The sequence below is a fragment of the Aotus nancymaae genome, unplaced genomic scaffold (genome assembly GCF_030222135.1).
Source record: "Aotus nancymaae isolate 86718 unplaced genomic scaffold, 86718_ANA_hifiasm-v0.15.2.pri h1tg000064l_1, whole genome shotgun sequence".
Lineage (NCBI taxonomy): Eukaryota > Metazoa > Chordata > Mammalia > Primates > Aotidae > Aotus > Aotus nancymaae.
In genome coordinates this window covers 7,407,834-7,432,797 of record NW_026988479.1, presented here as the reverse complement: position 1 = coordinate 7,432,797, position 24,964 = coordinate 7,407,834, and the positions used below count along the sequence as shown (strand labels likewise).

Sequence of the window (24,964 nt, the reverse complement as noted above, 5' to 3'; positions counted from 1 at the left end):
TGTTATTTAAAAAACATTTTACTTATTAAAACTTTATTTCCCAAGGCACTTCAGTAGCTTTCACAAAAACGTGTTTGTTCTTTTTTAACCAGGTAAAGCATATGCTTTAGGAGTACCATGGTAACATGATCAGCCAAGAGAAGACAATTACACTGAACACAAAATATCTCCCAATAATGTTACAGGACTAACGTGAGCTACTCTGAAAGACTGTGAACACAATTTAAATTTCTTTTTTGTAATTTCTTCCCATGATTAAGTATCAAAAAAGGAACACACACAATGACACTGATTTGGCACTTAGAGAAGTGCTAGAGGCTAGGGCTGGTAAGGCCTTGCACCGGTGGCAGCTGCAGACAATTGCCAGAGTGATTCTGGGTTTAAAAAAAACAAAAGACACGTCCAGGCACAGAGGCTCACGCCTGTAATCCCAGCACTTTGAGAGGCTGAGGCAGGCAGACCTGAAGATAAGATTAGAGACCAGCCTGGCCGATGTAGTGAAACCCCATCTCTACTAAAAATACAAAAAAAAAAAAGAAAGAAAGAAAAATAGCTGGGCATGGTTACGGCCGCTTATAATCCCAGCTACTTGGGAGGCTGAGGCAGGAAAATCACTTGAATCCAGGAAGCGAAGGTTGCAGTGAGCCGGCCCCTACTGAGGCCAAGATTGAGCCTCTGCACTCCAGTCTGGGCAACAGAGTGAGACTCCATCTCAAAACAAAACAAAACAAAAACACAAATCAGGAGGCTAAGGAACTAGCCTTTCCCAAGTGTATTCTGAAGGGCAAATAAGGAGAAAAGCATATAACAACAAACAAACAACAAAACAAAACCAACATTACAGATTTGAGAGACAAGACAAGGTTGCTTGTCTCTCTCACTGATAAACTTCCTTTAAACCATACATAAGACTCTATCGTAGCAAAGTTTCCACAGCAGTGGAAAACAAGAATAGTAGATTCAGTGGCATATTATTTCTTATGGGCCTAGACAAGCCCAGTGCTTTGATCAGATGTAAACAAGTCTACTCAGTCATCACATTGAGTGTTCTAAGAGCTCACACATAGGTGCATTTGCCAGTGATCCGCATCTGCTCATTCTGCTCCATCTTCATTACCTTTCGCTTTCCCTAGCCTTGAGCTCTCCTGCCCTGGGGAAGCAATGATCCAGTTAATGTCCTCTGTAACTGAGAAAAGGTAAGAAATCAAACTCCTCGTGCAATTATTTCCTTTCCCTCTAAAGTTCATCATTAGAGGGGAGTAGGGAAGGGGTGGGGGTCTTAGACCTCTAGCCTTATTAGGGGCCTTTTCAGGTAGTCTAAAATTAAAATATAAATTTAGCGCATGCTTCTCATATTCCTCCAGATCTCACTGGTGCTAGTGAATAATTAGCTTCTTATAAAGTGGAGTCCATCATTGTAATAGTTAGGACTTATATGAAGTTATCTGTAGGTAGCCACAGTGTCCCTAGAGGAAGGCAGTGCTCTAGGACCATATGTAGCCTTTGAGTGTGGTGACCATCCATGAGCAAGTCAGACACAGGTCAAGAGGATAAACAGTAAAAGGCCTTTGTCACTGAAGGCCTCAGAGTCTGCACAAGCTGGCCATTTCTGGCAAGACGAGTTTTCCTCTTCGGTTTCTCCCTTACTGGAAGGTGTGTTAGAGGGCTGTGCTTTTAAGAATTGTGGGCCTTTCTTCACCATCTTTTAACATCCTTGTGTGACTTGGAGTTTGTCTGTGTTTCATTCTATAAAAATAAGCAAAAAAATGTTAGTAAAATTTTTTTTTTTTTAAATTTTAAAAAGATGCCTCCCCATCTCCAAACAAACTGAGGATATCTTCCCTGGTAAAGAGAATCATGAAGCAGATTCTGAAAGGTTTCTTCTAGCCTCTGCAGTATCCAGCACGGCTTCTGCCACGGAGATGTGTATAGTGACATGTCCACACAGGAACAGACCAGAGAGGACAGGCTATAAGTAAGCACCTTGCCATTTACAACCCTTTGATGGCTAAACTAGTCCATGGTGTCTGTGAGAGGGAATTTGTGAGTGACTGTCATGTGGGGGGTTCCTGAGACCTGGCCAGGCCTAGACCCAGAGCATCAACACTGAGGGAGGAGGTCTTCTTACCCTTTGACCCTTAGCATCTGGTCAATGGTGTCTGGGAGTGGGGTACCGAAGCTCTCTGGGAGAAACAAGGTGAGGATGGCTGTCAGGATGGTCAGACTTCCCATGAGAATGTAGGGCAGGAAGCGGTCGTAGACACCTATGGCAAAGCAGACAGCGCAGGCCCAGGGCTTTGTTAGACTTGGTCTCCCTCTACCCTTTTATGCTCTCAGGACTCTGTAAGGGGATCACCTTCCTTCTTGGTCTCATATCTCCCACGGTCTGAGCTGCCAGATTAGAATCTGGCACCTAGACAGGTTTCAGAACCCAGAGCTGGCACAGGCATGCCCAGAGCCCAGTGGTGTTCCACCACGCAAGGGAGGAGTAGAGAGGGGTGGTTGCAGGAGAAAAGCTGGGCCATGCTAATTATTCTTATTTCCCAAGGTTGGGTTTCCAAGGAACTGGAGGTACTTGTCCAGGGATGGAAATAACTCCTCCACCTCTGCAGATGTGTCCCAGCCCATGTGATCTGCCTTCAGGCTAGGCAGGGTACTCTTGCTTTGAGATCTACATAGCATGTTCACAAAGCACTCTGCGTACTCTCAGGGGTGTGCCACCTCCCTAGAGGTACTGGCTAGGGATGTACAGGGAAACTGCAGGTGCTATGAGGACATAATTCTGAGAAGAGAAAACCGGAGCCCTGCTACATAAAATGGCATGGGGTGGATCTTCCCACAACATGAAATCGCTCTATAGTGCTCCAGGTTTCAGTTCATCAGACCTCTTACATGGACATCTTTTCCTTCATGTTACTTTTAAACTCTGATTCCAAGAAATTTCTCCAACTAAGTATACCGGCTCGCTAAACCACTCTGTAGGTTCTTAGGATAAAGGAATTGTAGTCTTCGATGGAAGGCCTGGGACGGCTAAAACAGAAATAAACCCTCTCATTTTCTCATCAATTTCTAGGTAGTCTATAGGTTGTTTTCCATTTGAAAGTGAGGGCCAGTACACTGGGATAAGAACCCTCCCCGGCTAAAGATCCAGTACTGGATGGAGCCCGTTTGCTGTATGAGCTTGTTTTCCTGTTAACAAGCTACCTCCAGCTTACATTCAAGCCAATAAGTACTTCCATCCCATTGCTCTAGTGTGCCCTAAGCCCATGGGACTTACCAAGGTAAACAAAGTAGGGAGACAGGATGCTGCCCAGGCGGGATGCTGTGGAGCTGACTCCCACACCCATGTTTCTCACCACTGTGGGATACAGCTCGGCTGTGTACACATAGACCATGGCAAAGGCAGCCGTGATTCCAAACTTGCCCACCATCACCAGGGCTGTAGTCAAATAATACAACTCTGGAGAGGCAAAGGAAAGAGGGTAAGAGTTGGCACCAACCCACAGGATGCAGCTATTGAGAGCAAAACAAACATACTTTCACCCTGAAGTTTTGGGGGAGTCATTTTTTATCACTTCCTATTGTGGGGAAAGGGGCTATAGCCAAGATTTCCCTCCAAGTTGATTGCTGAAAGGAGGCTAGGGACCTGCAGCTGTGTGAGGACATGCACTTTCCTCAGCCTGCAGACCACCAGAGTAAGCTCCTCAGTAGCCCAATCAACCTGCTTCCCAGTCCAGAAGTCATTAAAGACATGTCTGTCAGGGGTCAGCTGTCATCCCAGAACCTCACACTGCAGACACTATAGAATTAACTCATGATGTTTAGATGAACAGAAAATTCAGTTCTAACTCATTTCATGCTTTCCTCCCACCCAGACCTCAAAAAACTCATAGGCCATCAGAACCTTGAGTTGATCTTCTAATCTCCCTGTGCTGTGCTGATAGGAGAGCTATGTGTGACCTGAAGGTCGCTCTCAGCTCAGCTGTGAGCCTCTACGTGGGTTCTGGGCTCCTCCTGCCACATCCCATGGGGAGTTGTTCCCATGCAGTGTTCCCAGCCTGGTGGGCCCAAAAGCTACCACCAGAGACTCCCAAATCTACAGGTGCACTGAAGACTCTGGGCACAGTGATGGAGAGGGAGAAATGAGGGCCCATGAGCTGTTCTATCAATTACTGGAAAGGGCTACCTCCCACCTATCTGTGGGATACCAAGATAGTTTCAGAAATAAAATCCTGCTAAGGGCCTGTGAGGCCTCTCAGTGGCTTGGCCCCTCCCCTTCTCCCTCCTTTTCCTCAAACATGCCAGGCTTATCCCCTGCTCAGGGTCGCTGCCTTTGCCGTTTCTTCTTCCTAAAATGTCCTCCTAGACTTTTTCAGGGCTTTCTGATACTTTATGCACATTTCTGCTGAACTGCCCCCTGTTCAGGGACACCATCTGTGACTATGTAAACTAACTCGTCATTGTTCTTCATTTGTATTCCTAGAAGGTAACACAGTCTGAACTATATTAAACATTTTATTTACTTGTTCGTTGTCTGTCTTACCTAACTAGGATAAATGCTCCATGAGGGCCTAGGGTTCTGCCTGGCTGATTTTCTTGTGTATTGTTATCACCGAGCACAGTACCCAGCCCATGGTAGAATGCCTTAGCTATTTATTGGATAAATAAAGAAGACAGGGCCAGGAAAAAAAAGTAATGGAATGGCTTTCTTCCCCCTTCTTCTGGAGTGGAAAACAATACAAGCACATTAACTTGGGTACAGAATAAAATTAACCAACAGCTCCAATGGGCTGCTTTTTCTCACTCCCTCAAAGCCTAGGCCATAAGTGTTCTGGCCTCAGAAGGTACTTTCTATTGATTTTTAAGCCAAGAATGTATATATGTAGGGGAGCTGTGATGGGCTTGATTTTATTCTCTTTTTTTAATTGAGGAAGACAGCCTGGTAGAGAGTAAGAGACTCAATGAAGACCCCAAACCGTAGATGTATCTGATCCCTACCTGGGGGCACCAACTGCACGAAGAGAAGGACACTGCCACCCAGGAAGAGGGCAGTGGCCATGGAATAGCGCCGGGGCAAATACCGCAGCAGCAGCCAGGCCAACACGTATGCTGGGACTTCAACCATTGCTGAAAGGAAGCAGTTCACATAGATGTCCCCATGCAAGTTAGGAGTATCAAGGGAAAGCCCGAAATAGCCCACTGATATGGTCATCCTGAAACAGAGTGCAGAAGAAAGCTGGAAAAGCAGTACCACATCTCTCCCAACCTGTACAACTTTTACAATGTAATTATTTCAGTAAATTCCAAACCATCTTTAAGCAGAGACGAGTAAGGCAGCAGTCACTGTAACCCTGCATCTTACTTCATAGAACAAAAGATAACTTCCCCCAGTCCAAGTAGTACAGTGTAAATTCTGTGCCAGAGTACTCTCAGAGCCTTCCATATAGACAGTGTCCCAGCAAAAAAGCTTGTATAATTCAGATAGTTTTACTTCATTGAAAAGAAAAAGTCCAACCTGCCTTTCAGCTTTAAAAATCCTAAGCTGAACCTCCTCAAATCCAGCAACTGCAGAAGGAGCTAGAGAATGAGTCAGGAGGCAGACATCAAGTGAGATGTGATAGGATTGGGCAGATAAGATTAAAAAAAAAAAAAAAAAGGAAAAACACATTAGATCAAACACTTGGAGAGAGATCCCCACACACTACCTGTGGTGACCAGTCAGGAAGAGGCTGGTCAGAGGCAGCTGACACCAGCCCCACGGTGCTTGCAGAGCGGAGAGGTAGCTCCCAATGGAGGGGCCACATTGCCTCTCATCTGCATCCCCGCTGTGCCCTGGCCTGGGCAGTCCCAGTAGGCATTCTCTCTGTTGATGACCCACACTCTTTGGCACACCAGACCTTTATGGATTAGACTGTTTTTGACTCATCTGCAGGTGGAATACACAGCTGGTACAATAAAAAGAGTATGTGCATGAGTCCCTGGGAAATCCAGAGCAGGGAGGAGAGCCTGGGTGAACACAAAGTGGGTGACTCATCACAGGCTGGCATGTCTGTGGTGCAGGCCAAATGCTGCTCCCATCTTGAGGCCAACTCAGGGAATGGTGAACTGCCCAGAGGGATCTGGGCCATTCCTTGGAAATGGGTGAATCATAGCACCCCCTCAGTAGGCACAGTGGCCAACTGCCTCACAGCTGGATGAGACTAGTAATAAGGACTCTGAGATGAAATCTGTCCTCCTTGCCCATCTTCTCACAGCTCACCCAGCAGGCTCCAGAAGTCACCTAGAATCCCAGGGTTTGGCTGCTGAGCAAAAGCTAGCCAGGCACACTTGGACATGTTCCCTCTCCCTGGTAATTCACAAATCCCTTTCTGATACACTTTGTGAAATGCCTCATTAGTGGAAGCCTGGTGAGGACATCTAGGCCATGGCCCTGACTCCAGGACTGTCTGTGGACATCCCAGGAGGAACACATCCCACTTCCACATTTCCAGAAAGTAATTAGCAGCCTCTGCAGCCTACAGGACATGGTATCTTCACTCAGATCCTTCTTTTTTTTTTTTTTCCTAGATTGCTCAGCAGGATCAGATCCTTCTTAAAAGCCCTACCTGGCCTCCTCAGCCACTGTCTGTGACTGGGTAGGAGACAGGAACTAAATGACCCAAAAGGGGCAAGAATTCATCTTAAGATCTGGAGAGATTCCCCACCAAAGAGTTCATATGTCCTAAAAGAGCCTCCACAATTGTTTTCATTCTCTTTTTCTGAGGTTCCATCCCATTAAGAATTGTGACATGCCCATTTCTTCAGCTAACACAAGACATAACCTTTTCACTCTGTGATGACACAGGCTTTAAGTTTCCATCCAAGGCATGTCTGTAAACAAGAGACCCAATGGCCACCTCAAGAAGCTTTGTCTGGAAGCCTCAGGCAGGTCTCTTTTACATACCACAGAATTATGGACATGATGGTGACCATCCGGATATTCCGGGTTCGAAGCAGATCCAGAATGCTGTGGGACTGCTGCTTTTTGGAACTTAGGTCTTGTAACTGCAGGAACAACATGATAAGGGTATGGGAAGAAGAGATGGTCAGAGACTTAGAGCACACAATAACATACTTGAATCCCTGGCGTCTTAGCTGTCTGCATCTCAGAGTCGGGGAGTGTTGTGTTTCTTTCTTAAAAAGAACTATAAGTATACTGACTGTGTTTTAGGCTGTGAAAGCTTCCCCAGGCCTTGTCAGTAACAAATCAGAGTGAATTAAAATGAGGAAAAGTAGATGACCAGTCCCTCAAGGGTGCAGGAAGACAGGAGCCCAGGCTGACAGATTCCTCACTGCACCCCCACATCCTCCTGTTGTGGCCACTTTCCAAGGAGCCCTCTAAGTATTCCTCCCCAAGGCTGGCTCCCTGCCCTCTGGGTCAGAGAGTGAACCTGGCTATGTGGTTTATTGGTCTGATAGCTTTTAAAAGTTAATGTGTTGAGTCTTTATACCATGTAGTTACTGGTCTGCTTCCAGGGAAAAAGAATTCAAATAGAAAAACAGGAAAATTGAACTGAGCTTCACCCAGAGTGACTTCCTATGAAATTCAGCACAGCCAAGGCTATTAATAAACCGCACGTCTAAACACACTGATGCTGCTTTCTTAAGCAAACCCAGGTTTGAAGCTTGTTTTTCCAGAGCTAGAAGTTCAATAAAAGGTCAGCTTTGGCCTGAAAGGGTCCCCTGAAATAGACTCATTTCCTCAAAGATGCCAGTGGGGCTTATGCATTCACCCAGATTGACCCCTCACTTAAAAGCCTCCAAAGCCACTTAAAAGCCCTCTGCCACACTCCTCCCTGACCTTTGTGCATGGGACCCCTTTCTGGTGCATGCTGACAGTGGCTGCTGGGCCGCCACTCACTGTGAAGTCCGCAGGGCTGACAGTGGCCATTGGCCTCCACTGACTATAGTAACTGTTCCCTCTTTCCCAAGCCCAACATGCCTGCCTCTCACACTTCAGCATGACTGCTTGTGGCTCTTCCCACAGCCAAGCCCTTGTCTTCCAGTCAGACCACAGACACATTCCAGAACCACACCAGGCAGCATTTACAGCTTCTAACCTTTCCTCATAGTCACGAGACTGAGGAAAACTGCCTGCTGCAGAGAGGGTAGGAGAGGGAACGGGAAGGAAAAGCAAGAACCAGGAACCAGGCAGAGCCAAGAAATGACTCATGGTGTGTGAGAACAGGGTTGCAGGGAGGGTGGGTTAGGGGGAAGAGGTGGACATCAAAAAGGACCTGACTCCAAGATGATATGCAACAATTAACCATTGGAGGGCGGAAAGAGACTAAACTTTTTTTTTTTTAATGAATAATTGCCAATACTCAAGAGATGAAACACTTCTAACCCCAAATCTATTTCTGCTTTACATTTTACATTCGAGGTTATCTTTGTAAGATGACAAGGCACCTTAGGCAATAAGAAACAATGATTTCCCGAATGATTTCCCCTTTATGAAAGGCCTATTACTCAAAGAGTGTTCATTATTAAAAGTAATGGTTAAAATATATGATTGCCTAGAAAGGAAGTAAAGAATGAAAATCTGAAATCCACGGGAAAGGTGAAGAGTGAGGCAGCTGTAACCTCTTCCTCAGCTTCTGAGTGTTAACAGGACCTGCCTGGGGGGCAGCTGGGGCTCGCGCAGAGAGAGGGCTGGGTGCTGCTGCCCCCAAATCACGGTCACTCTGTCCTTCCCACCCGCACCTACGTGGTGCTTACCTCACTCGGGTCAAAGATGGTGGAGGGGACAACAATCCCATTGGCTTTGGCAGCCTTGCGGATGATCACCTCTGCCTCTTCAAATCGTCCCTGAGAGATGAGCCATCGGGGGGACTCAGGAATGAACCTGGCAGTACAAGATGTGATCTCAGTAAGGCCTTCCTGTCAACAGTGGACCCACAGAGCAGGCAGAGCATAGTGGAGGTGGGAATGAGATTGCAGAACCAGAGCTTGTGGAATGTTTGGTGTTCACAAGCCAGAAGCATAGAGCTGGTCCACAGGCAGCAATAACCTGGGGTGAGTGAGCTTTTGTGTACACTGCACTGCACAAAAACGGGAGAGCCCTACACCCCATGACGGGATCCCTATGCTGGCTGGACACCTCCATTTCTGAAGAGCGGTGGTGCCACCTGCTGGGCTAAGGTTATGGTTGCAGGATGGGTTCAGGAAGCCTGGCTTCTGCACATATCTCAGGCCTGCCCAGGCCCTGCTATCCTGTCCTTCCTGTCCCCAGCACCAACAGAAGCTTCTGCACTTGCCTCTTAGTGTCTCTTCTCTCCTCACCCTACCCCTGGTTTTCCAGCAGATTTATCAGATACTCTATCTAAAACAGCATGTTTGGCCAGGTGCAGTGGTTCACTCCTGTAATCCCAGCACTTTAGGAGGCAGGCACGTGGATCATTTGAGGCTAGGAGTTCCAGACCAGCCTGGCCAACATGGTGAAACCCTGTCTCTACAAAAAAATTACCCAGGTGTAGTGGCAGGCACCTGTAGTCTCAGCTACTCAGGAGGCCGAGACATGAGAATTGCTTGAACTGGGGAGGCAGAGGTTGCAGTAAGTGGAAATCACGCCACTGCACCCCAGCCTGAGCAACAGAGACTTTGCCTCAAAAAAAAAAAAAAAGAAAAAGAAAAAAATAGCATGTTTATTAAGGCACTTGAGTGCTCTATGGATATTGTTTTCTATCTTGCTGGGACCAGGTAGCTGCCCCCACCCTCTGCCATCCCACAAGCAAGCCCGTGATGTGCGGCTTGCTCCCCCACTATGCCCTGAAATGCTCTCTGCTCCACGTGGGCTGGTGATCTCACCTTCTCCACCTGCAAGGGGTGATTCACATCTTAGCTCCTCTGCTGTGTTCCCCTCTTGGTCTGGAATGGCCTCTTCTCTGCCTGTTCAACTCCTCTCCCTTGGAGGTGCAGAAAGAGCCTGGCTTCCTCCATGTGGCCACCCTGAGGACCCTTGCTTTTGGTGCCAGTGCCTGTGGCCTGAGGCTTCAGCAGCACACAGCCAGAACTAGGGCCTACACCGTCCTGCCCTGAGGCTTGGGAACTTCCTGCAGGTCTTCTCAGTTACTGCTTCTTCTCCCTGCACATAGGGCAACCCAGCACAGGGCTGAGAGCAAGTCTGTTGCTGTCATGGGATTCTGTTTTGTTTTGGCTCTTTTGAGTGTGGGGAAAACATTCTGAAATAACTTATAAATAATCTATGCTTCCTGTCTCTGGGAGACCAAATAGGGATTCATGGGTTGCTGCTGCCCTCTAGTGAAGGCCAGACAGAAGTCATCCTGCTGGTGGACACAAAGGGCACAGGGTCACACTCACCACCAGAGTGCCACACACAGCACCCCTGGCACCGTCAGCGCCAGCAGCAGCATCCGCCAGTCTCGGATGAAGTAAGCAAACAGTGGCAGCACCATGTAGCCAAATGCATAAAATATGCACACTCCTAACGTAGAGAATATTATACGAACTGACTTGCCAAGAATTTCTGTCCCTGTTCAAAACAAGGGAGGTTGAGTTAGCAGTTTAATTTGGTTTACTTCCGTATTAATCTTTTATAGTACCATTGTGAATACACAGACAAGAAAACAGCTAGAACTGTCTCCAAGTTCGTGGCGCTAGGGAGGCAATGGTGTTCTGAACCCCTCCTGTCTGACCATCTCCTGGGACTGCATCCCTGTGGCCTCTCAGGCCCCCTAGCAATAGCTCCCTCATGAAAATTTCACCATGTTCTGAAGCCACATACTAAAGATGCCATGGTAGGCCCCCTTTAATCCTCACGTGAGGAAGAATTCATTAAAGGTGAAGTCATTACTAAGTCAGCACATGCTGACTTAAGATTCAATACTCGGCCGGGCGCTGTGGCTCACGCCTATAATCCCAGCACTTTGGGAGGCCGAGACGGGTGGATCACGAGGTCAGGAGATCGAGACCATGCTGGTCAATATGGTGAAACCCCGTTTCTACTAAAAATACAAAAATTAGCTGGGCATGGTGGCGCATGCCTGTAGTCCCAGCTACTCGGGAGGCTGAGGCAGGAGAATTGCTTAAACCCAGGAGACGGAGATTGCGGTGAGCTGAGATCGCGCCGTTGCACTCCAGCCTGGGTGACAAGAGCGAAACTCCGTCTCAAAAAAAAAAAAAAGAAAGAAAAGATTCAATACTCTCTTAAGAGTGTGAAAAGAAAAAACAATCCATTCAACAATACAACCCAAGGAACTTAAAGGCCTTATCAACTAGAGTCAGGTTCCTCCAAACACAGGCCAGCCTGGCAGCTTCTCAGTGACAACAGGCTGGCACATCTGAGACAAAGCCTTGCAGCGTGTACTCTGAATTAAAACCCTGAAGGTGACAAAAGCCCATTCCTATCAATTTACCCTCTTTGTAGATATCGCCAGCCACAGTGCTCTGCAGGCAAGGGGTTCTCTACCTTGGTGAGCCTGCCAGTCACGACCCCTCCTCCTCCCACCATGACGCCCGCTTTCCCAGGCTGCCTCAGCCCTGGGCAGTGGCAGGCCCTTTTTGTAAATGGATGATCTCTGGTGAGTCTTAGTAAATTGGCCATTAAGTACTAAGACCAAGGAGCCATAGCCCAGAGGCCAGAAAAGAACAGGAAATCAGAAGTCAGGTTATTGTGCTGCTTGGGACCCCAGGCTGGTCACTCGTATGGCTCGATTTCCCTGCCTGTTAGTAGGGTTCACCAGGAAGCTCTGGCTCATTCTTTTAGAATCCCAGTCCACTTGAGGGACATCACAGCTGTCTCCAGAAAGGTGGGTGGTGGGATGATGGTGAAATACAGGATCAAGTACTCAACTCCAACCTGATGGCCATACCCAGGACAAATGCTGCCACGTAGTTGGAGATCTGGCCCATGCCTACAAAGACAAACAGCACGACAAACATCTCAAAGTTCTTCGAGAAGAGCTGCAGGAAGCTGAAGCCTGTCTGCATGCCCATGGTCACAAACAGCACATTCTTCCGGCCAAACCTGGGAAGAAAAGGAGAGTGACAGAGAACCAGCTGGAAAGGGGCAGCAGGAATGGGCTCCACCAAGTGGGGCTTTCCCAAGATTCATCCAGGGAGCGGGTGTGGACAGTGTTGCCAGGATACTGGCTGCCAGGGACAGTCTCGGTCTCACAGTGCCCATGCCGTTCCTCCCCCCTCCCCAGGACAAATGTACAGCCTGGGTACCAGGGTTGCCCAAAAAGCAATTATGATAATGATTGCAAGAGACTGAAACACATCAATTATTTAATCCATAAATTCATAATAATTTTTTTAAAAAAAGAATCTGCCAACTTTGTAGAATGACAGAGAAACAATTCATTATAAATAAAAACTGGCAAATAAGGAGAAAGAAGCATTTGTCCTGATTTTCCTTCATAAACTATGTGAACAGTAACCAATAATAGATAAGAGGTAGTAACATGTATAAAAGTATTCTAACTTTAAATACATGTAATAAAATGAGAATAATCCCATTTATAGCCCCCAATGGATTAATAGATCTATGCATTACATACTAATGACTGTGAACATCATAAAGAGACAGTCCGGCATTGCATGTTTCCTATGGTCTTGCGAAAAGGACTGAACCTGAATCAGATCAGGTCTCTGGATCCAACTGCCAATTTTCAGGAAATGCAGAGCACAGAGGAATGTGCTGAACTGCATCATAAGTGTGCAATCAGCAAAATCCAGACTGGAAAATTCCATAGGTGGAACAGCTCAGGTTCTTACTTCATAGCTAATCAGTAAGGCATAGAAAGAGATAGAAGGAGAATCTATAGATTAAGCAGGATAAAAGACATCAAATATGTTAAGTGGGCAACACTAAACTTGTGTCAAGGATGCATATTTTGATGATAAAACTAAAAAACTCACAAGCAAGTGATTATTACAGGGGTTAGGCTAGCAGTTACTGGGGAGAGAAGGGATGCTGCAGTTGGGATTAGGCACACAGACAGGGCTTCTTAATGGACAGCAAAGTTCTGCTTGACTTGGTGGTGGTTATAAGGTTATTTCTCTGAAATAATTCACTGAGCTACACATTTTTTTCTGTGTGGTTTTCTGTATCTGTGCTCATTTTTAAAAGTTTTTTTAAAGTTGTATTTATTTTGGTTTGTTTTAAAGAGAGTGCCACAAACAGGAGGAAAAAGTCAAGCTACTGGGAAGCAGTGGATTCAGCTTGAGTCTGGCCAGTACTGGCTGACACCCACTTTCATTCAATGTTTACTGAGCATCTATTATACAGGGCACTTTGTGTATCAATAAATAAAAAAGACACTGTTTCTGCCCTTAAGGAGCTTCATAGTATAACTGGTAAAACACATGTTAACCACATTTTAATCTAACAACACCCTACTGAATATACAATTACACACTGTGTCAAGTGCACCGAAGGATTGGCATGCAGGTCCATGAGAGGCACAAGGAAGGAAGCTACACTGGACTTGGGGTAAGGGTTGGGGAACTGGACATTAAGGGAGGGTCTCCTTGATCATGGGACACTGAGATGGGAAAAAGTAGTTGACAATGGGGGATTTAAGGTGTAGGGACCAAGCTCTCAATGATATTCACAGTATAGTGGAGGAGACCAACATTAATCCTATAATAACACTTTTCTGGTAGATGTTATACAGAAAAGTCACAAGGAACTAGGGATCCTGAAAAGAAGGCCACAGGGGGTGGGTGGGGAATGCTTCAGACTCTGAGAACACCACACCCCACTGTGGCTGGAGAGGGTATGGCGAACATGAGGAGCCAGTGTGGTTGACATCAGTCGTGCAATACAAGACTATAGTGGTGGCTAGGAGGCAAACTGCACAAGGTCTTGCAGCTATGTGGAAGAGTTTGGTGTTTTCTTCAATGTAAGAGACTTTTTCTGTTTTTTTTTTTTTTTTCCCATCACTTGTGGTGCTACTGGCATCTAATAAGTAGAGGCCAGATATGTTGTTAAATATTCTAAAATGCCCCAGAAAATGCCCTATAACAAAATTATTTAGCTCAAAATAGGGTCGAGGTTAAGGAACCCTCGCCTGGAAGTAGACTCCAATTTCCCCTGCATTGTTTTTTACCGAGTGTTCTATATGCCAACCAAGGGGTGTTTCCTAACCACAAGGCAGGCTGGTGTAATCTCCATGTCCTTTCCCTTCATAAGAGCTCCCTGGGATGGTAGGGAAGAGACAGATCTAGAGAACCCTTTACATAGCACCAGTCCTTGGCAGTTCAGGGATGGGCCAGAAATGTTCGCTTCTAAAGTCTGTCAACAAAATAGCAAATACACACATACCTGGAAACAGGGCACAGCAGTCTACTTATTCCCAGAGTTGTGCATCTCTTACAAGTCACATGCATAAAGATAACTCAATAGTGTCACATAAAGGGCTTTGACAACCCAGGAGTATTTTAATTGCTCTTGAATTTCAGACTTATATGCCATAAAGAAGGCAAAACCTTTGTACTACACAAAAAGTTACTGTTGATGTCCTAGACAAGTTAGGACATGAATTGATTGCTTTCAGGTAATCTATTTAGCTTAGGTTTTAGAACTGGTTTACTCAGAAGTAACGCGCTCAGAAGCTGTCCATCCCACAGGACTCTGGGCCTTTCAAGGGGGCACCGACAGGCTCGAGGAGGGGCATTGGGAGTTGAAAGCAAGGGCTGCAGGCAGAACAGCCATACTTTTAGCCACTTAAGTGATCTCACTTTAATGGAAGTTCTGCTGCCAAAATGTTTAGAAAGGTTTGAAAACACTATATTAGCCCTTCTGTAGACTAAAGTGGTCCTGAACATACTCACGAATTTTGTTTCCAGTTTCTGGGAATAGACCTTTTGGAACTTAAATGCTTTCCTCAGGTAATCATTGTGTTACGTGGTGAGCAGGTTCTTAAGCGGACCCATGACACAGCTGACCCAGAAAAATACACTGTGTTTCTACTCTGAACTTGGGGTATCTCCTTTTCACATCAAGGTCATTCCTCTGAGCCTCAGCTGCCACTTAGCACCGTGAGAAGGAATCTCCCATGTCCACTTGGGAGGCCTCTAAGCACATCACAATCCTCCCCTACCTCCCCGCTGCCCTACCCTCTCCCCTCTCTCCAGGCAACCTCATCCCCATCTGGGGCTTTGCTGAGGGTTCTATATGCTGACAATTCCTCTATATGTTTCTCCAGCCAAAACCTCTCATGCAGTACCATATTTATACAGTCAGCTGTACATGCTACTTCTCCACTTAGGGGTCTCATAGTCACCACAAATTTAGTACACACAAATTGAACTCAACATCTTCTAGAACATGGTTCTTTTCCAGTGTTCTCTGTCTTAGAGAAGTATACCTTAATTCATCCAGTTACCCAGGGCAGAAATCTTTTCTCCTCAATTCTCACATCCAGCCCATAGGCAAGGCAAGTCCTGTTGATTTTACCTCTTACCACTTCCCTCCATTCCTACCACCCTCATGCTAGGCCATGCCACCATTATCTCTGGCATGAACTACTGTGGCAACCTTTTAATTGGTCTCTCTACAACACGTTTTGCTTCCCTTCAATTCTTTCTCCACAAGGTTGTCAAAGCATCTTAGAAAAAAAAAAAAAAAAGTACAAATCTGATTGTTATACAATTGCTTTAAAAAATCTCAGTAGCCCCCTACTGCTCTGTGGCTGGAGCTCAGACTCCTAACTGTGATCCACTACGGTCTGGTCGCTTATTAGCTCGGGGCTCTGCCTGCCTCTCCCCTTCATCTCTACACCACTCTCCACACCTCTACCACATGGATTTTGTTCTGCTCCTATGCCTCTTCTTGAGTACCGGCTTTAGTACATGTTGTTCTCCCTGCCCGGATGTTCTTTTTCTCCCCTCTACCCCTCAGCAGACTACCTTCGACTCATCTTTCAACTCTCAGTTCATGCTTCACCTTCTCAGGGACGCCATCCCTGACCTCCTCTGTTAGACACTCCCATGGCACCCTGCACTTCTTTGTATCACTTACCACAGCCAAGGATAACAATGACTTCCTCACTTGGTTGTTTAATACATTCCACCCTGCTAGAAAGCAAGTTCTAGGACAGCAGGGACCTAGAACAATAGTCCATACAAAATAGAGGAGCAAGACTATCTGGGTCCAAATCCTAACTCGGCCACCTGCCAACTGTGAAACCTTGGGCAAGTTATTGAATCCCTCTGTTTCACTTTCTCCATCTGTAGGCTAGGAGTAATAAACAGGATAAATTATCTGTTTTTTAAAAAAATACCTGGCCGTACATGGTGTCTCATGCCTGTAATCCCAGCACTATGGGAGGCTAAGGAGGGAGGATTGCTTGAGGCCAGGAATTAAAAACCAGGGAAGATGCTGGGACTCCTTTCTACTGGGTGACCCACCGATTTGTGGGGTGTCCTCATGGTGCCATGTGGCAAAGGACTTATTGAAGGCTGCTACTCTCTTCACGGCCTTCTCTGATAGACCCTGAAACTCCAGGGAAGGAAGACACAACATAATGGACCCCTCTGAGAACTTCACGAAAGCTACGGACCTCCCTCCAAAAAAATGCTCACATGTAGTCTCTAACATTGTGCATATAATTTCAAGGGGTTTGGGATTCTCTAAGTCATTAATGTATAAAAGCTTTAGAATTACACAAATAACCTGTTTATGAGAAATGGGTCAAAACAGCTTTCTCCTTCCTTGTCATCAAGTAAATGCCAAAGCCACAGGCCACTTACATAAGGGGCATCAGCCTTGTGGGCACAAGAGTTCTGTTGGTCACACCACTGTGGCTGGTGAGATCTCCTCTCATTTTGCAGAGAGAACACTGGTCTTCTTGGGACTACAGAGGTGGATACCGTGGTACTGCTGCAGATCTACAATATGGCACATGTGCATCTGTGCATGAAGTCAACTGCTCCCATGCTCAGGGACACGACAGAGTCATGGTCAGCCAGGGGAGGCAAGCCAGGCTAGTGTAGAAGTGAATCATGGCATATTACCTAGTCAACCGGATCAGAGATACACTAGTCTTAGGTAGCTCAGGTTTCTTTACTTAGCAAGAATTATGGAGTTGGAGTTGTTGGCTCTTTTAACTAGGCATGGAGTCTATATCATAGACATAACTTCCTCTTATTTAAAATACAGGGTCCTGCTCGGGTGTGGTGGCTGGGGTTACTCCTGTAACCCCAGCACCTTGGGAGGCCGAGGCAAACAGATCACGAGGTCAGGAGTTCAAGACCAGCCTGACCAACATGGTGAAACCCGTCTCTACTAAAAATTCAAAAATTAGCTGGGCTTGGTGGCAGGCCTGTAATCTCAGCTACTCAGGAGGCTGAGGCAGGAGAACTACTTGAACCCAGGAGGCAGAGGTTGCAGTGAGCCAAGATCACACCTCTGCACTCCAGCCTGGCAACAGAGTGAGACTCTGTCTCAGTAAATAAATAAATAAATAAATAGGCCCTGGGCTGAAAGAATGCAACTAACTGAAGCCAAGGGCCATGCACACGCTTCTCGCTCAGTGCTGAGGTCCCCTGCTTCTGCAGGAGACAGACACCTTACCTGTCTGACAGCTGCCCCGAAATGAAGGAGCCCAACAGCACACCCACGAAGAACAAGGAGATGGTGAGTGGGGCCTTCCAGTCATCCTCACACACCAGGTTCCACTGTAAGATGAGCAAAGGGGTGTATCATTCACTTCTTTTTAAAAGGTTTTAAAGCAAAGGCATCCTGGAAAACGAAGTCAGAACACCCTGCATCCCTGCATGTTCTGGGTGTAAACTCATTTAGGCAGGTGATGGCTCACCTGGGCAGGAAGGCAGAAATGAAGCTTCCTCCCCATCCTGTTTTTCATAGCGTTGTGGGCCCCACTGTCTTGCTTCCATTTTGAGGAGGAGAGATAGGCAGAGAGTAAGTGTTCTGTCCACATGCTCACCCTGAAGAAGGCAAGGCCTCTTATGCTCAGTCCTAAAAAATCTGAGCAGAGCCCAGGGCTATGGAAAAGGCAGGGCACCCTTGCTCAGTGGGTTTCAAGGTCATTGGCATGAATGGCACTGTAGTAGTTCTGGAAGTGGGGCTCTGGGGCTCTCCGGGCCAAAGCATCCTGTGAGGAACTAAGGCTAGGGCACAGAGTGCACCATCTGTACCTGTTCCTCCAGCTCTGCTCAGGTTCCCACCCTGGGCCAGTGACCCCCAGGTCCTTCTTGTGATCTTTAGAGCTGGAATCCCTGATGCTGCACACCAACTATACTAGGCTCAATTACATCTGAAAGCTCTGAGCTGGGAGGTAAAAAACTGGGTTTTAGCTTCCACTCTACTATTAACTCATCCAACCTCAGATAAGCATCACCACATACTGTGCCTTGATTTCCCCATTTGTAAAACAGGGATTGGGGTAAGGAACAGGCTGCACTGCTTGAGTTTCCAGCATCCAATGTATGGTTCCATTTATAGTTACCATGAACAGAAAAAGAGGTCTGCAGGCAAGGGAGGGGGTACATGGGGAAGTAGCCAGATGCTTGAATCAGGCCGTGCCTGCCTAACCAGGAGCCAAAAGCAAGAAGAAAGCCCAAACAGGAAGCTTGGTGGTTCACAGAAAAATGAAAAATGTTTTTCAGACAGTGAGATGGTGCTCAGTAGTAATCTTTGCAGACTTTTCGAATGAGCAGCCACCCTCCTGGGAACTCAGACCCTTGCCTGCCTGGCGCCAGGCTGCTGGCCTGCCCTCCACAGAGCCTGCTGGCTCCTCACCAACAACACAGGCAAGGGGACATGCGGTTCCCTAGAACAAAGCATCTCTTCCGGGCCAGTGACAGGGAAAAACAAGCCTGCTTCTCTGCCCTGCTGGGCAGTGTGTGCGCACAGCCTCCTGGCACTTCTTAGAGGGGTTGGCAGGTAACCCCCACAGCAGGCACGCTGCTAACTCTCTGTTTGGAATAAGCATGTACCTGGATGGGCTGGGAGTGGGGTGGTAATCCCCAACCCAGGGAAGAATTGGAGCGTCCAATCCCCAATCAGGAGGCAGCCCAGACTAGCAGGAGTCAAGAACATGGGAGCACCATAGCCCAAGTGTCCAGGCTGCCTGCCGCAGCCTCCAACCTCCACAGCCTCAGAGGGGCCAGCACCCACAGGCCATCTCTCTGGTAGGTGGGCGAGTGTCCCTGTAGTGGCCCCTATCCACACATAGGGGCATATGACATAGTTCCCTGGGACTAAATGTTCTGACCTGTGAATTGGCAGGAAGGGAAAAAAAGATAGGTGTGTTGCCCCTAAGGCAGAAGTTCTTCCTGAGATGTACCTAGCCTGAACGCATGAACGCATGAACAGACACACTGCTAAGCACCACATGCTACTGATTGCCATGTATTCCTACACACATTTTGTCCTGCCTCCTTCTGCAATTGATGATGAATCCTTGCCCCAGGGCTGTCAAAGCAAAGAGGAAAGGTATTTGCTATCACATCCTCTATAACTCCTGGCAGTGTCCTGTATAGAGGAGAGGCTCAGGAGCTCTTTGGTACATAGGTGAGTGAATGAATGGATAAATAAAAAGGCATCAACCTTCAACATTTAGCATACTTTGGTTCTTGCTTGCCTGCCCAAAGTCCAGATGAACCCTGAACTTCAATCTCCAGAATATTCTTTTTTTGTGTGTGACCGAGTCTTGCTCTGTTGTCCAGGCTGGAGTGCAGTGGCACAAGCTCAGCTCACTGCAACCTCCACCTCCCAGTTCAAGTGATTCTCATGCCTTGACTTCCCAAATTGCTGGGACTACCAGCTGTGCACCACCAGCCTGGCTAATTTTTGTGTTTTTAGTAGAGATGGGGTTTTGCTATGTTGACCAGGCTTGTCTTGAACTCCTGACGTCAGATTATCCGCCGATCTTGGCCTCCCAAAGCACTAAGATTAAGGCAAGAGTCACCATGTCCGGCTCCCCATTTTTTTTTTGCTCCCTGACCCCCTGCTTTGTGTCAACTGTTAGTGTGTCAACTGTCAGAACTTTGACCCAGGATGACGGGTCTCAGCTAGCTAGAGAGGGGCTCAATCTGACCACTCATGGCCAGATATGTCTATTATGTTTGTGTATAGTGGGCCACGGGACCCCACAAGTGGCTTCTCTGCCTTGCCATATAGCTGCAAAAGACTGGATGAGGGTCTGTGCGTCCCATGAGTGAGAGAAATCAGCAAAGGTGTAGCATGGGGCCCAAGCTCTATGTCTCTCGAGTCTCTGCTGCCCAGAGTCAGCTCCAGCCCCAGCTCCCAGGTTGCTATAGCTTTTCCACCAGGCAGCTTTGGGGATAACAGTGGAGTCTCTCCCATCTTTTAAGACTATCTCTACGAGAGACAAGGCTGATAGAAAAGCTAGTCCAGGACAATAGGGAGGGAGTGGGAGTCCTACTCAGGACTGGGCTGAGGGCTTCTCAGAAGCAAATAGGTGGAGGGCAAGGCAATGCAGAGCAGCTTGGAGGTTTCTTTCTTTTTTTTGTTTGAGACAGAATCATGCTCTTGTCGCCCAGACTGGAGTGCCATGGTGTGATCTCGGCTTATTGCAACCTCCGCCTCCTGGGTTCGAGCAATTCTCCTGCCTCAGCCTCCTAAGTAGCTGGGATTACAGGCTCCCACCACTACACCTAGCTAATTTTTGTATTTTTAGTAGAGACAGGGTTTCACCATGTTGGCCAGGCTGGTCTTGAACTCCTGACCTTGCAATCCGCCCACCTCGGCCTACCAAAGTGCTGGGATTACAGGTTGAGCCACCACACCCGGCTGGAAGTTTCTAAAGAAAGCTTTCTGTCCACAGGCTGGACTGGGCTATGGTGAAACCAAAATGCAAGCAGCCTAGGCAACCTCTGAAAACACCCAGGTTTGCAGCAGAGGGGCTCATGGCCAAGAAGCACTGCATGATGGGTTGGCTAATTCCCCAGTACCCCAGGGATGACAGGGGTCAGAGGAGAGGCCAGCCTAGAAGCATGTGGACCATCAAACTATTCCTGAAACATGGGAGCACAAAACTGTTTCACTTCATAAATCATTTTTATTTATTATTATTATTTTGAGATGGAGTCTCACTCTGTTGCCCATGCTAGAGTGCAATGGTACAATGTTGGCTCACTGCAACCTCTGCCTCCTGGGTTCAAGCGATTCTCCTGCCTCAACCTCCTGAGTAGCTGGGACTACAGGTGTGTGCCACCATGCCAGGCTAATTTTTTGTATTTTTAGTAGAGACAGGGCTTCACTGTATTAGCCAGGATGGTCTCGAACTCCTGACTTCAAGTGATCTGCCTTGGCTTCCCAAAGTGCTGGGATTACAGGTGTGAGCCACCACACCCTGCCAATATTTATTTATTTATTAATTATTGACAGATTCCCTCTGCCAATCCCAACACCTCATTCCATATCCACATGGTGTCAAAGCCCCAGTCAGTGGGTGGAGAGAGCCAGATTTCCTTGAAAAAATTCCAGTCAATCCTTTTTGGCCACCCCCAAGTTTCCCTTCTAAGAACTGAACTGTCCATTTTTCTTCCGTTCTCAAACTTTAGAGATGATTCCTTATTCATTAACCCATTCAATAAAAATTTTCCTGAGAATCTCCCTCTGCATCCAGAATTGTGTCAGAAATTGAGGAAGATGCAAAGATCTAAATCCACCACAAAGTTTACTGCTGCATGTATGTACTCTAACTTGAACAAAGAAAAAAAATCCAAACAGGACAGCTGAGGTTCCAGTCTTCAGTGGAAATAATATGACTCATAATTCAATACCAGCATACTTACAAACAGCTTTATGTATGATTTGGGGCAGAGGGCAGACTTAGAGACATTTAGCAGGCACAGGACTAGATGCAGTGGTCAGCAGGCCAGGTTTGGGTTGAAAGACAACAGGTCATAGAAAAAGCCATTAGAATGTTGATGCAGCAACTTCTAGCAGTAGCTGTTCACCTAAGAACAAGCAGCTCTGAATTTAAAGTAAAGCATTCCAGGAGGCCAAAACAAAGATCTAAGTATTAATCTGGCCTCCCTGCAAAGATTGACAACATATAAGTAGGTGAAAGGGCACACAACTCCTTTGAAACTGCTAAGACAGCTAAGTAAATAGTCTAAATATTAAACAACAAAAGGCTGACATTGGCAGCAAGGTAAGTGCAGACCCCCTGGCACAGCTGGCCTTTGGGAGCTCATCAATGCCACCACCACTCATTCCAACATGGGATGGGGGCAGCAGAGCAGGAACAAATGACTAAGTAAGCTCTCAAGGGTCAATGTAAAACCCCAAGAGATGCCATGAGCTTCTTCTCACTTTACTATCTCCCTCTACTTTAGGCAGCCCCAAGTAGAATTTGTAGGGATTCCTGTATCATGTTCCCCTCTGTGTCCTCTGCCTGCAACCCCAGGGACAGCCTCTGTTTCACAATACTCACTGGTTTCTAGGAAGGTAACAGACTCAACCTGTGAGGCTAGGACCCAGGATTTATGGCAACTGAAGGTTCCAATTCTCAGTGGATTCATGGGCCTGAAAGCACAGTTGGCTACCTCCAGCAAGTGCCTCTTTTGTCAAGTCATGAAGCTTCTGATCACTGAGGCTATGTCACTAGCTAAGAAATCCTAGTGGGGCTCAGGTCACACTCCCACTGAATATATGTGAAGAAAGCAGGTCCAGGTGCTGGGGACATCAAATTTCCAAACATAGAGAAAACATGCGTGTGTACACACACTTGAGTCTCCCAGGGTAGCTCTCAGATTCCCTTGAAGGGTGATGACGTCAAGAAGCAACACAGTTGGGACCTCCAGAGCCCCTGTAAGCCCTTCTGAGGCTCCAGGAGAGAGGCTCAGCACCCACATCCAGCAGGGTGTGAAGCTGTGCCAAGGCCTGTAGCACTCTCCCTCTCTATGAACTCTCCCCTCTCTGTAAATTCCGCCCTCCTACTAGGTGGTTTTTGTTGTTGCATCTAGACCTTCAGCTTACTATTCTGCTGAGCTGAACACCTTAGACTCACTGAGAGGCCTCCTCCTCCGGGAAGCCTTCTCTGACCTGTGAATTCCTCATTCGCACATTCAGTGATCCGATCTATCAAGGAGGGCTCTTCACTGGCTGCTTATTCAATGCTGCTAAAATTCTAGGGAGCTAGAGTGCCAGTGTCTGAGAAAGACACAAAACACATGCATCATTAACATCATATTCTTAAATCCAGGTCCAGCAACTGCTCCAACAGGTTCGGAGCGGACAGACAAAACCACCCAGAAGGAAAATCCAAGGGGCTGAGAAATGAGAAAGGTTCCCCGACTCCCTGTGACCTAAGATTGTATGCTTTAACTAAATCTGGCCAACAGCCTTGCCTCAGAATACCTTAGAAAACATTCCAGGTCAACAAGTCACCCTGAACAGATCTTCAGATGAATGGATCTTAAATGACAACTGATCATGGGAAAAGGCAAACACAGGGCATGACCAGACTGTCATTTTGGGTTGTGGACGGTAGGGGAAGGAGTAACTAGAGGAAATAGGGAAGAGGCAGCTTTATACACATGCTTTATTTAACTTTAAAGTTCGGGAAAGAGAAGTATTTCCTCTCTTCTAAAAAGAAGCCAAGAGACTAGAGGAAAAACGGGATAGTCCCCGGCCCAAGCCCTGGCTGTGCTCCTCACCACCCCCAACCCCAACTAGAGGAAGTCCTGGACACTCATGGCCATAGGGCATCTTCCACGGACCGCCAGGACCTTCCTGGTACCCTCTTCAAAGTGGCCATCAGGATGTGGGGCCAGGCTGACAACCTGTGCTGTGAGGAGCACACTCTGGCTGCAGGTCACCTCGCAAAGCGTTCCCAAGCCACCTGGCTGGAGGGTCTCCATCACTAGGGTGTTGACTGTGGGGGATGGGGAGTGGCAGCGTCCAGCGCGCATTCCTACCCCTCCTCCAAGAGAGGAGCTCGGGTTCAAGGGCTGGACGGTCCCCTCCGCGTCCCAGTCTCAGCCCGGGCGGGGGCCGGCACCCACCTCGGTCACGATGGTGGACAGGTAGACGTCCTGGCTGAACTCCCAGCCATCCAGGCAGCTCTCCTGCTCCAGCTGCCCCAGGTCCACGTCGCGCCCCGGCTCCAGCCCGAGCGCCGAGAAGTTGGCGATGGTGGCGAGTCGGTAGCGGCGGCAGCTGTGGGGCACCTCGCGGCCGTTCTGCAGCCGCAGCGGGACACTGTGGTTGCGCCAGGCGCTGCTCAGATTCGCGGTGTCCGGCACCCGGCAGCGGTGCTCCGGGGTCCCTATCAGGAACACGGAGGACAGGCCGGTGAAGCCATTGGGGATGATGCTGGCGCTGAGCAGGAAGAAGACGAGGCGCTGGAAGGGCCCCCATTCGCCCAGGAAGGCGGTCACCTCGTCGTAGTCCCGCATGCCGCCCTCTGCGGCCCACAGCTCGCGGCCCGGGGTCGGGGGACGCGGCGGGCTTTGCGCGTGCGCGCGGGGCAAACGCCGCCGACCGGGAGAGCCAAGCAGCGAGCGACCCGAGACCGTCCGCCAAGGGTAGGCTCGTGAGCTGATACCGCCGCCGCGGTCCTGCTTTACATGGGGCGCTCTGCCAGGAAGGGTTCCGGGCCTGGGCCTTAAGGCCCGCCCCGCCGGCAGGCAGTGTGGCGCCGGCGAGGGCGGAGCTGGGGCGGGACGTGAGGGCGTGGGGCGGGCCGGGTGCACTTGAGGCCCGGGCAGTCTGTCCCGGGGGCCTGGCGGCGGCCGGGCTTCCACCAGCCAAGCTAACAAGGGACGACCGAGGTAGCCCGGGCTCGGCTTAGGAAGGCAGCGAGACTCGCGGTCTCGGGGTGCGAGTCCGAACTCGTTCCTCCAGCGCGGGGCCGGGAGCGAGTGGGAGAGCGGCCGCCAGGCTCCAGTGTTGAAAACGCACCTCTCCCAGCTTTCTGCTAGGCCTACGCGGGGTTGGCGGGGGGGAGGGGGGCGGGGA

General features: G+C 48.2%; 1 protein-coding gene across 2 annotated transcripts; it reads right to left on the bottom strand.

Moving 5' to 3' along the window:
* On the bottom strand, positions 1-24,407 carry SLC22A5 (solute carrier family 22 member 5). Of its 2 annotated transcripts, XM_012445616.2 has the most exons (10): positions 24,010-24,407; positions 17,582-17,685; positions 11,871-12,025; positions 10,360-10,531; positions 8,758-8,884; positions 6,944-7,044; positions 4,999-5,213; positions 3,278-3,460; positions 2,129-2,264; positions 1-1,746 (listed from the first exon to the last, which is right to left on the bottom strand). In XM_012445616.2, the coding sequence occupies exons 1-10, from the start codon at positions 24,400-24,402 to the stop codon at positions 1,659-1,661; spliced, it is 1,674 nt and encodes a 557-aa protein (XP_012301039.2). In that variant the 5' UTR covers positions 24,403-24,407; the 3' UTR covers positions 1-1,658. The 2 variants fall into 2 exon arrangements, with proteins under 2 accessions (XP_012301039.2, XP_064222372.1); XM_064366302.1 differs by lacking the exon at positions 10,360-10,531 and having other exon boundaries at positions 11,858-12,025.
* Between the last annotated feature and the right edge of the window lie 557 nt (positions 24,408-24,964).

Bases quoted from the DNA above. Each gene is read 5' to 3' on its own strand.
- SLC22A5 (XM_012445616.2), bottom strand. From the start codon at position 24,402: ATGCGGGACTACGACGAGGTGACCGCCTTCCTGGGCGAATGGGGGCCC. The intron at 17,686-24,009 runs GTGGGTGCCGGC...CTCATCTTACAG, and splicing joins TGTCCACCATCGTGACCGAG to TGGAACCTGGTGTGTGAGGA. The intron at 10,532-11,870 runs GTATGGCCATCA...TGTTTTGAACAG, and splicing joins CGTGGCAGCATTTGTCCTGG to GGACAGAAATTCTTGGCAAG.